This window comes from Rhynchophorus ferrugineus, unplaced genomic scaffold (genome assembly GCF_030347505.1).
Source record: "Rhynchophorus ferrugineus isolate W39M unplaced genomic scaffold, kcgeb_rfMv2 rfM1, whole genome shotgun sequence".
NCBI classification, from domain to species: domain Eukaryota; kingdom Metazoa; phylum Arthropoda; class Insecta; order Coleoptera; family Curculionidae; genus Rhynchophorus; species Rhynchophorus ferrugineus.
Window position 1 is genome coordinate 62,477,295 of NW_027472580.1, and position 13,081 is coordinate 62,490,375.

At 31.1% G+C, this 13,081-nt stretch overlaps 1 protein-coding gene across 5 annotated transcripts in view; it reads left to right on the top strand.

Annotated features, from left to right (window-relative positions):
- RapGAP1 (Rap GTPase activating protein 1) overlaps positions 1-13,081 on the top strand; it is a 642,055-nt gene that overhangs the window by 519,495 nt on the left and 109,479 nt on the right. Inside the window, exon 1 of one of the 5 annotated variants that reach the window (XM_076398587.1) lies at positions 5,126-5,666. The exons of the other annotated variants lie outside the window; for them this stretch is intronic. Within the exon in view, the coding sequence (XP_076254702.1) occupies positions 5,532-5,666 (135 nt within the window). The 5' untranslated portion in view covers positions 5,126-5,531. Of the gene's footprint in view, positions 1-5,125; positions 5,667-13,081 lie in introns of those variants that run through there. 5 annotated transcript variants of the gene reach the window in all.

Below are 13,081 nucleotides of genomic sequence, written 5' to 3' on the forward strand. Positions count from 1 at the left end.
ATATAACATATATATAATATATAACATATATTATTAACATTATAACAGATTATTCATTAACACTTTTGATACACTTTTATATATATATATATATATATATATATATATATATACATATATATATATATATATATATATATATATATATATATATACATATATATATATATATATATATATATATATATATATATATATATATACATATATATATATAAATATATATATATATATATACATATATATATATATATATATATATATATATATATATATATATATATATATATATATATGTAAAGGAAATATAACCATGAAATGTTGTTAAAAACCAATTTCTATTCGAAATTATGTCAATGAAGATACCACAAATGTAAAATTTATTTAACAATATTTTTAACGAACATCTTATCAACAACTGCCGACGTCGAATACGAACACGTAATTTAATGTCCACTTCCACTCGCTCATATCGAAATATTATCAATAGTGGTTTTGAAGTATCAAAACCTCAGCAGTAATGACCTAGTCTTGTTGTAGCTATGAAATGGCGTTATTTAACTGTTATACATTAGAAAATTGTTTCCAGTATACATATATATCATCGGTTGGAAAGTTCCTAGTCAAACTAATATAAAATATTTTTATCTCAGTTTATTAATCAGTAAAATTTTCATCGAAGGCACAATCTATACCTAATGTCTAATGTTTGGCTTAACGGAAGCAAATATTAGGTGTATGCATCTATTCTGATACATTTTTCTTCTTACTAGAAATATTAGTTGAATATATGTTAATGGATACTATCTGAACATCTGAGCAAATGGTAATCAGAAGGCGTTATCTGGAGAATGAGCTGCAACAGTATAAGCTCAACAACTTTTGCAACATGTAACCAAACGTTGTCATACAAAAGGAAGAATAACTTTATGTCTCTTGCTCAATATGTCGTTCAATTTGGTCCATTAACGTCGGTACACATCTGCAGTAACAGTATCATTCTGTTTTATCCAGACTTTATGGCCACAAATATATCGTTTCAGTGTCGATATAGATGACTCTAACCCTAACTAGACTAAGACACATGTAGTAGATCCACTTTTCTTCCCCAATAACAATACGATACAAAAAACTATTTTTGCCTGCCAAACAACGAAACCACTCAACTTTATTTTTTCTGCTAAGCTGTCTGAAAGTTCTTGGAAAGTTAGTTCTTCTGGATTACTTATACATGTACTAAATAATAAATGTCAAAACTATGGAATTTAACAATTAGGTTAAGTTATTTAACAGTTGTTTGCATTAATACTTCCCATTTTTACCAAAAATACAAGTTAAATTAATAAGGTATTACTATTTAGAATAATTCTTAAGCCTATTCGACTATACAATGTATCATTGGTAATTAATGCTTGTTATCAACTGAGTAGATTGTTAAACCTTTTAAAGAAGCACAGTAACGATTAATAGATCAGAAATACCTTACAACATTATTCCAATGGTTTTTACAGCATTTCTTCCTTCATTAAATAAAATTATCAGTGGTTGTGTTGATTGATGCTCAAAATATGTAACATATTTTAAATAATATTAATAATAATTATAATATAATATTAATATATTTTAAAGTGCATTAGAAGTATTGTTAAAATACCAATAAAATTATTTATTATTTTAGCCAACTTTTCAATAATTTATATATTTTTTCTCGTATATATTTTCTCGGAAAGCAAAGTAAACTAGCACCTGGAAATTAACGCTTCCGTACTTTTATGAATTGAATATATTTCAATGAATTTTTATCCCAAGGAAATCTTGATAATTTTATACTTATAGAATATATCTAAAATTAAAAGATATTAATGTAAACATTTGAACGGATAAAAATGATTATGATATAATAATTAAAAGTAAAAGATTAAAATGTAATGTGATGTGATACAGTATCAACAAATGAAACATAGATAAAATATAATGACTCAGACAATGACTTTACATTTTCAAGAAAAAAAAAACTGTATATTTAAAAATGTATCTATTTTAATAATACTAACATTAAAAATAAGTTATTGTGTCAAAAAATATATATTTCCCCTAGGTGGTAGCAAAACGTATAAGGGGCAGTCAACAAGATCTATAGATGGACTAAAGACTGAAAAATATAGCTTAAAAGCTCCAAATCTGTCTATATTAATTTTGCCTGCGGCGAAATGGAAAAATCTAGTTATATCACTTGACGGATTCTCGATTCCTCAATCAGAATCAGCTAAATACTCGGCATTCATCTCGATGGCAGGTTAAATTGGAAACATTATGTTAGACAAAAACAGAGCAGATCAGACTGAAAATCAAGCAACTGTACTGGTTAGTCGAAAAATACTCTCAACTTTACCTAAAATTAAATAGATTGGTTTATAAGTCAATCATAAAACCAATTTGGACCTATGGGTTGCAAATATGGGGTTTCACTAAAACATCAAACCAACTACTAATCCAACGCTGGCAAAATAAAGTTCTACGATTAATTACCAATGCTTATCGCTGCTACGTAACCAACGAAGAGCCGCACGATGACCTCGAAATCAAGTGGATTTACGAAGTGTGCTTCAAAATTTCGCATTAAAACATGATATAGGCTTACTAAATCATAGCCACGTAAAAGCAATACAGCTACTGGACAACACGCAGGAAATCAAAAGGTTGAAGTGAACCAAATCACGCGAACGTGTATAATGTAGAAGTGTTACTCTTAATTTTAGCGTAAGCTGTTTAATTTTATTTTATTTTGGTAAATACATACTGATGCATTGATCCTGGACAAGCTTTGCTTGTGTACAACGGAACAATAGTAATAAATTAATTTGTAAATAAATATTGTATTAAGCATGTCTAATGTAATGTAATGCATGTTTAATGTAATATGGACTATCGATAATTTACACCTTAGGCTCTGCTTCTAACTTGGGCCCAAATTGTAAAATGGTCTTATCTATTGGCGATTTCGTTCCAATTCACATTCCAAGTAATATTCGGCATGCTAATTACATTGCCGGTTGCCAAATTGCATTATCTCTTATAGTTCCGAGATATGGACTATCGATAATTTACACCTTAGGCTCTGCTTCTAACTTGGGCCCAAATTGTTAAATGGTCTTATCTATTGGCGATTCCGTTCCTATTCACATTCCAAGTAATATTCGGTATGCTAATTACATTGCCGGTGGCCAAATTGCATTATCTCTTATAGTTTCCGAGATATGGACTATCGATAATTTACACCTTAGGCTCTGCTTCTAAATTGGGCCCAAATTGTAAAATGGTCTTATCTATTGACGATTTCTTTCCAATTCACATTCCAAGTAATATTCGGCATGCTAATTACATTGCCGGTTGCCAAATTGCATTATCTCTTATAGTTTCCGAGATATGGACTATCGATAATTTACACCTTAGGCTCTGCTTCTAACTTGGGCCCAAATTGTAAAATGGCCTTATCTATTGGCGATTTCGTTCCAATTCACATTCCAAGTAATATTCGGCATGCCAATTACATTGCCGGTTGCCAAATTGCATTATCTCTTATAGTTTCCGAGATATGGACTATCGATAATTTACACCTTAGGCTCTGCTTCTAACTTGGGCCCAAATTGTAAAATGATCTTATCTATTGGCGATTTCGTTCCAATTCACATTCCAAGTAATATTCGGCATGCTAATTACATTGCCGGTTGCCAAATTGCATTATCTCTTATAGTTTCCGAGATATGGACTATCGATAATTTACACCTTAGGCTCTGCTTCTAAATTGGGCCCAAATTGTAAAATGGTCTTATCTATTGACGATTTCTTTCCAATTCACATTCCAAGTAATATTCGGCATGCTAATTACATTGCCGGTTGCCAAATTGCATTATCTCTTATAGTTTCCGAGATATGGACTATCGATAATTTACACCTTAGGCTCTGCTTCTAACTTGGGCCCAAATTGTAAAATGGTCTTATCTATTGGCGATTTCGTTCCAATTCACATTCCAAGTAATATTCAGCATGCTAATTACATTGCCGGTTGCCAAATTGCATTATCTCTTATAGTTTCCGAGATATGGACTATCGATAATTTACACCTTAGGCTCTGCTTCTAACTTGGGCCCAAATTGAAAATGATCTTATCTATTGGCGATTTCGTTCCAATTCACATTCCAAGTAATATTCGGCATGCTAATTACATTGCCGGTTGCCAAATTGCATTATCTCTTATAGTTTCCGAGATATGGACTATCGATAATTTACACCTTAGGCTCTGCTTCTAACTTGGGCCCAAATTGTAAAATGGTCTTATCTATTGACGATTTCGTTCCAATTCACATTCCAAGTAACATTCGGCATGCTAATTACATTGCCGGTTGCCAAATTGCATTATCTCTTATAGTTTCCGAGATATGGACTATCGATAATTTACACCTTAGGCTCTGCTTCTAACTTGGGCCCAAATTGTAAAATGGTCTTATCTATTGGCGATTTCGTTCCAATTTACATTCCAAGTAATATTCGGCATGCTAATTACATTGCCGGTTGCCAAATTGCATTATCTCTTATAGTTTCCGAGATATGGACTATCGATAATTTACACCTTAGGCTCTGCTTCTATCTTGGGCCCAAATTGTAAAATGGTCTTATCTATTGGCGATGTCCATGTCCATTAAAAAATAAAACCAAATGTTCAACTTGAATTGAATTTGATAAATTTTATATCTAATGTTACTGATACTGATAAATTGAAAGTTCATGTTTTCCTTCGAACTACAAATGATGATTTGTTGTGGTTCGTTATTCTTCGAGTTATTTAATAGGCAAGCTTTAATGGACTGAAATTAATACGATACATAAGAAAAACCTTGAATTATCCACAACAATTACTTCTTCGACACTTGTGTGCATCCGAATCGTTGAACTTGATGAAAGCGCGAAAAAAAAACTAAAACCGAAAGAAAAAAAAACGACAACTTTCCCAATTTCCTACCGAGCGATGCCGAAGACAGCCGGCCTCAGTGTCTTGCCCTGTTCCGATTGGCCCGTGAAACCGCCGCGGACCGACAGCGTCACGAGGCCCGTTTAAAATCTCGCTAGTCGACAGTAAGCTTTGGCGGGTGAATGTTTAGCGGTTCTTGCGTATGAGCTTTCGCAAAATTTTGTTCTGTATTTACGCGCGATCGCGAATAACATACTGTAGTTGTCGGCTGGAAACGAATATCCGCCAGTCTTCAGACCATCCCGTTGAGCGCTATACTGTTTTTTTTGCTATTATTATTGTTGTTATCGGTTTGTTTTTGGTGTGTGCCTATATCTGAGTTGTTGGAACCTGTTTTGTTTTATTCGGAAGGTGTTACGGCGGTATAACGTCTCGCGTAAAGTGTTTTCTTATTTGTCGCGGTTAAAACGACTGTGCGGTATCGAAATGTCCAAGTTATAATTGTAGGATATGACCAGGAACTAAGTATAACACTCTGGACGGTCGGACGACCAGAGTCTCGATGAGGACATTATCGGATAACGATAGGAACACCATCCCGAGGGGGTGGGTGAGACAAGCAGTCATGGGAGTGCTGCGATGGAAAGACACACCAACTGGGCGAAGTGATACATTAGGAAAGAGTATGACGCTACAGGTATGAACGCGTTATTGTTTTGATCGACACGATATACGGTTAATAGCACAGTACTGAGTTATTACTTTAGAAATTATCCTTCGATTTCTAGTAATACTCAGTTTGGACGTGATGAGAACCACTGTTTGTTGACCGGTTCCATTTTATTTCGATCGAACCTTGGTTCGAAATAAAAAGGAAAAAATAACGTCGTTTGATTTGCAAATTGTGTTCGTTATAGAAAAAGATAATTTCGCTCGATGGGAGTATTAGTACTCGTGGAATTATGAGGATGTTACGTTAGGTATTTGACGTTGTAAGATACATTTCCAAACTTAGTTTTTTCAATATTTTCCCAATTGTCACGGGCATTTGTGTTTATGTGCTTAATTTTGTACTATTATTTGTCCATATTATAAACACATCAGAAACATTTTTTTTATCTTAATTTAGAAATTAATTTTTGCTATTGTTCTGTTGTACTTGCATCAATATACCAGCAAGGCGAGTGCGGGATTTTATGAATTTCCCAAATTAAAATAAAAGTAAGCTCCTTAAGCTAAAGTTAGAAGTCACACACACTGTGCAAGCTCATGTGGTTTGGTTTGCTTCATTCTTCTCATTTCCTGTCTGTTTCCAGTAGCTGTATTGCTTCCACGTTGCTACGATTTAATAACCTTATTTGATGTTTTAATGCAAAATCTTGTTGCATAAATCCATTTGATTTGGAGGTCATCGTACATTGGTTACGTAGCGATAAGCATTGGCAATTAATCGTAGAACTTTATTTTTACAACGTTGGATTGCTAGTTGGTTTGGTGTTTTAATACGACACCATATTTGCACCCCATAGGTCCAAATCGGCTTTATCATTAACTATGTACATAAATTTGACAAGGATTTAACATTTTCATTGCAGTTTTTCAAGATCTGAGCAACCTTCACTCTAGCGACACTGTCGGCAAATTTCATGAACTGCGTAGATTCTTAATTTTATTTGATTTAGTTCTACATTTTTGAAATAATATATTAATAATTAATTTTACGTTACTTGTGTTTAAGAACGTCTTTTCATGACTGTAATCACTATGTTAATGTGATTGTATCACATACTAGGTAATCCAATCAGGTCTGGAAATGAAAATGAAATATAATGGATTTGTAGTTGCGAAAATGACTTTGTTTCTTATTTTAAAGTCCCATCAGTCTAGTAGTTTTCGGAAGGCCTGCAAATTCTTTTCCACAAAAATCTTTTGTAAAAACAGCCGGAAGTTAGAGAGAGCTAAATGTAATGAATAAGCTAGATATTGTCAAGGTTTTGAGGTAATCCACAAATAAAATTCCTTTTGTATCTAGGCCGATACCGATGCCACTTTTTAATTTTTATGTTTGATACCGGATTATGATGTTAGGAATGGAGTTATGGTTGAACATTCAAAATAAAATCTTACCAAATAAACCTCAAACCAAACAAGCCTCTAAGTTAACTTCCGGCTCTTTGGGTGATTTGCGTAAACTGATAAAGTGGTCGCTTCGCTTTAAAAAAATATTGCAAGTTGGGGTACCCATTCTGGATACGATATAATAATTTTAGTCATGTTGGTAACCAGGCAGGGTAAAACAGGTTTATGTTGTTCACGCGTCAATTGGAAGATCACACATTGCTAAAGATTAATACACCAAGGGCACTATGTACTAAGTCGTTCATTCGCAAGAAATCCAATATTCTACACTAGTACAACTAAAAATTTAAATTAAGTAGCTATTTACGTTTAACGTTCTATTTAATTTATTATTAATATTTCTCCATCTACACACAATTGTTTATATAAAATTACTAAAAATAAATTATGTCTTACTTAATTTAGAAGAATTGTTTTAAATGTATGTTTTTATTGAAACAATTATATGTATAGTTATGAACAATAGCGTATGTGTAATTGTTGAATTCTAAGAATATTTACACAATGTATTTACTAATAGATATAGTGGAATAAATGGTAGGTAGCGCTTACTAAAAATCAATATTGATAAAACTAACAGTAACCATATTATTTATGTCCAATAAAACAAGTATCATTTTACATGTATTTAATCACATTTTTGAAATTCTAGGCGTGTAATTTCGCGAATTTGTTGATTTTATCGATTAATACCAATTATGAAATATAATTAGTTAGGTCTCTTCTATTTACATAAATATTATAAAAAAACGCATAATATTTTAATAATTGCTAATTTATTAATATTTGTGTCTAAAAACAGATTCGATTTGTGCGATATTTGCATTTAAATGTACGATTTTTAATTATCTTATTTACACAAGGAACAATATAAACAAATTATTAGATTTTTATTATTTTCAGTTTTATTTTATATGAAGTTTTTTATTAATCATTAATTTATGAATAGATTTTACATTATAATTATTATATATACAGTTAGATTACTGTGATTTTTTTTATTAATATAGCAACAACACATTATTCAGTAAGCTTTTGGTCAATTTTTTTCAAATTGGACTTATTATTATATAGTTTTTTTTATAGGATTTGTCGTTTTGGTTATGGACAGGTCGATAAAGATGTTTTTATTCACACACATATCTATATGAGAAATCATTTTCACTTTACTTGAATAGTTTTCCTTAGCAAATATCGCTCTGAATCGTCGATGCGTTCCATACATTTTAAAAGTTACACGTGTTCAAATTTTCAACACTACATTCTGATATCTTTAAAATATCAACTGTCTCAAATAACTTCATTTTCCACAGTGGCACACGTTGACTCACACATTGATTATTTTATTCATTATTTATTCAATGGGATGATTCTATCCCGTTTAAATTCTGCATACCAGTCACCAACAGTTGATTTCCCTGACGTAAGTAAGTTAAAAAGTTATGTGGCAAACATTTTAATCAATCATCAAAACTAGTTTATTGAAAAGTTGATAATGGCATAAACGTATCTCTATAAACTACCAAACTTACTTTTTGTTGTTAACGCTACCATAAACATCAGAGTTATCAAATTCGTCAGTAATGGTTCAACGTTATTTTTTTATTACACCATAACACAGCACTGTTACTACTTTTCCAGTAGAGTAACATAGTATAATGACATATATCGCAGTTTCAACGCCCGCTCGATTCCGTGCATATGAATAAAGTAATAAATGATTTATCACTTTGAAAATAGGATGTTGGAATTGAGTTACATGGTACATTCTCATTATTTCCTGTTTTATATTTATTGCTATTGATTCATCAGCCATATTAATATTAAGTAGTTTGAATCCATGGGAAATTTTAATATATATCTGTAACTTTTTGTGTATTTTTTTAAATTTTAATCACACAAGTTTGAGTCTCATTTTAAATACAAGATAATATATCTAATGATCCCTTTATGTCTCACTTTTTACCACATAAATTATAATTATCAGTACAAATAGGCGGAAGTACATATTTAAATTATACATCAAACATAGCTAATCTATTTATTTAAATTTTATAAACATTCGAGATTTCTGTATAACTGTCACATATTTATGGATTTATAAATTTTTATTTTAGTTGTCAACGTTCGGTATTTTATGACACACCGAGGCTCCATATATTTTATAACGAATTAACGAGTAATAATTTTGTTGTTAACCTGTCAATTTCCTGACTTCATTCTAAACCATTTAATTACTTGAAGACGCGAGCAATTTCTGTCTTGAGCATATTAACGATGACCTGTATGCGTTTGTTCCAGAATAAATTAAATTATTTGTTATTTAAACAAAATTTCTTAGCGAAAAGTTCCGTCTAAGAAGACTATTTCAGGAAAACGAACTGTTAAGGAATACTGAAAATGTTTACCCTTTACTGGGTATCAATCCCGCAAATTCTTCATCGTAAAACATCGCTTTAGAAATTAAGTCAACTAGTGTATTAGCAATTTAATTCTCATGAACTACATTTACAAAGATACACGTTTATCTATACGTATTTTTCATGTATTAACTATTTTTTAAATTTTACTCTTTATTTGATTTCATTGAGAATTAAATACAAAAAATAATAATGTTATTGTATAGCGTTTATATATTTGTTATACATTTCCTCTTTACTATGTACTAGTTACTATTATTATGATCCATTTTCGCACAATTTCAAGCCTTAATTTAACCCTGTTTTTTCATGGGAATAAATACCGTTCAAACGAAGCAATGGCATGAAAAGTGTTATAAGGAGTCCGCTCCATCAGAAAGAACAATAAAACGTTGGTTTGCTGTTTTCAAACGTGGTCGTAGAGACACCAATGATGCAGAACACAGTGGGCGTCCAAATGAGGTGGTAAGACCAAAAAACAAAACACAAAAATCGACAAAATCGTTTTCAATGATCGAAAAGTGAAGTTGCGTAAGTTAGCTAACATCGTAAAGATATCAAAAGAACGTGTTGGTTTTATATTGCATGAGCATTTGACTATAAGAAAGCTCTGTTCGAAGTAGGTGCCGCGTTTGCTCACTGTTGAACAAAAACAAGAACGTCTGGATGATTCTGAACAGTGTTTGGCCATGTTTAAACGTAACAAACCGCAATTTTTGTATCGATATATGACAACACATGAAACATGGATTAATCACTTCTCTCCAGAATCAAAACGATCGTCATCTGAGTTGACAGCAATTGGTGACAGGCCTATTTTGAGGCAAAAGATAAATCGTTCTACAAAAGTGGTGTTGAAAATTGTGTGTCCCTTGATGGAGATTACGTTGATGAATAAAGTCAATTTTGAACAAAAAAAAAACACGTTTTCTTTGTTACGTCCAGGACTTTTTCAGCTCATGTGTTACATGCGAGATAGTATTTTATAAATCTTAATCGTATTAATAAATTATTAATCAAAGGAAAGTATGTATATATTTTGCTCATCTCCGATTACAGTAGTTCATAGTTGTACTGTTACTAATCAATATTAAATAATTTACTATGATTGACAAGTCTTCTTAAATAGTTCAATCGAGAAACACATTTAGGTTCAATTTTACACGATAGAACGATATTTTGAAATACATCGTCATACATCAAAACAGTTCAATATCGTACCAAAAGTTTCGTCGTTATTGATGAGCATCGTGAAGAAATTGGGTTGCGTATTAAGATTATTGAAATCAATGGTGCCAGTTCGATTGAATATTTCAGGGCGATCGATCTAATAGAATAAACATCATTAAAAAATTGACGATAACGCATAATAAACATAGCGTGACGCGCGTATGCGTGTCTGTTTGTTATGTAACCGCCATTTGACACATTTTAAATTAAACAATTTTTGTTTATTTTAAATACAATGCCTACGTTAAACGATATATGCAATATACTAAACCACATAGACGTTATCTATTTTTTTTTGGGGATAAAACGGTGTTTTACTTGAATACATACTAGGCCCTTGTTGTATACGATTGGAATAAATAGAATGGTTTTGTTGTTTATTATTAAGTACACAAACATACACGGGATATCGAAAGAGTAAGTGACGTGTGGTGAAACTCGTACATTATCAAGTCGTGTTTGTTACTCGATAGGTAAAATATAATTGTTATATGCATTCCAATTAACCTTGATGATAACTGTTAAAATGAATAGGTTTAAAGGTCATGTAGAGTATATAAATCATATGAACGAATGATAATCATTGATGTAATATTTAATGTTGCAATATTCACCAAACTAAACGTGGTTAGTGATAATATAACATATTTTAACCGTACATTATAAAATAGTTTTCCTGGTATTTTAATGTATTTTGGTTTTATAGTTCAGTGCTAACTTGACGACATTTATATATAATTAGAATTTTTATTTGTGTAATTATTTTGTTTATAATTTTAAAACTAATTTTTAATCATATATTATATTGCTTGCTATAATCTTCTGTCAGTTTCTTAGGATTCGCGATAAAAGAATATGTTTTTATAAGTATTAATCAGATTTCTAGTAGATTGTAGTGAATTTCGACATTCCAGAAAAATGCCTCCAACTGATTTCGCAAAAGGTACTACATCTTGCGCCATTCTAAATATTTACTTAAATTTTAACTTTACGTTATTAGATTGAGTAGATTATAAAAACTGTTTTCGTAGATTAATATTAGTGATAAAATTTATAACATTTTTCCTGTAATGCGATGTACGAAGTCGATGGTTGCCTTTTTGTTGAAAGTGAACAGACAGCAAAAGTTTTATTTATATCTGGAAATAAAAAAGTTATTCAAGCTAACATTAATTGCTATAAAAAGTACCTAATTGATTTTTTAGAGTATTGTTGAAAATTATCCAGACCGTTTCATTAGTAATAAAATTAGAGGCTATATTATTAAACATTTAGTTGTTTTGACCTAGTTTACTTGTACCTACTTTACCATTGAATTCAATTTAAGTGTAAATATTTTTAACAATTCAATAAAAAAATATAACGTTAGGGAAACAGTAATTTTCGTTTTCTTTAGGTGGCTTAATGAAGCCATGAAGTCATACTGTAGCGTGTTTAATAAGTAACATATTTTATAATTATACACAGAACATTTAACTATAAAACTAGCATCATTTGTTTACTCAAGCGTTGCTTTGAAAATAGAAATGCCAGGCTTTTATTTATTTTTATTAGAATACCAAAAAAAAAGACTCGATATTTGGGTTCCGCATATACTAATTATGAAAAATGTAATGAACCGAGATCTCATTTGTAACTATTATTTCGGTATTCTATTGTCAATAACGAACGCTGTTGAAGCACTCCTACTTAAGAAAATGGAAAGAATTGATCAATGGGAAAGGTGTTATTCAGTGCCAGTGGTGAAAACAGCATATATTGGTTACTGTTAATTTATATAAGTAAATTAACTTTGAAAAACATGAAAAAATTTAAATTCCTTTTTCCCCAGCTCGTTATTTTTTATTTGAATGTATTTATATAAGTGGTTTAAAAATCTGTTTTCCATCCTTCTATTTTAAATTCATTCTTAACCCGAGACTCATCAACCACTTCCTAGCTTTCTCTTTTTTTCCTAATAAACCACGCCATTGTTTTATGAACAATTTAACTTCCACCTCGTTTATATTCACAATACTAACCCACTTTAATAAATCCATCTCTCACTCATTTCGCCGAGAAAACAATTAAATATCTTCAAAACAAAAGGCCGCCTTAGTTCACCAAAAGCAAATAACAAAAAAACACCGACTGGTATACCGTTTTGAGTTTTACAAAGACATAGTGGAATGACGATGCGCTGTGATTGTTATTCTTACTGTCCTCAGTCTGCTGTTAATTTTAACAACCAGGGTTCGAGGTTAGAGTTCCTAATCCTAGGAACTGTAGAACATCGATGAACCATCTCCGCTCGTTGTTATCAAGTTTGCAAATTTTACTTTCA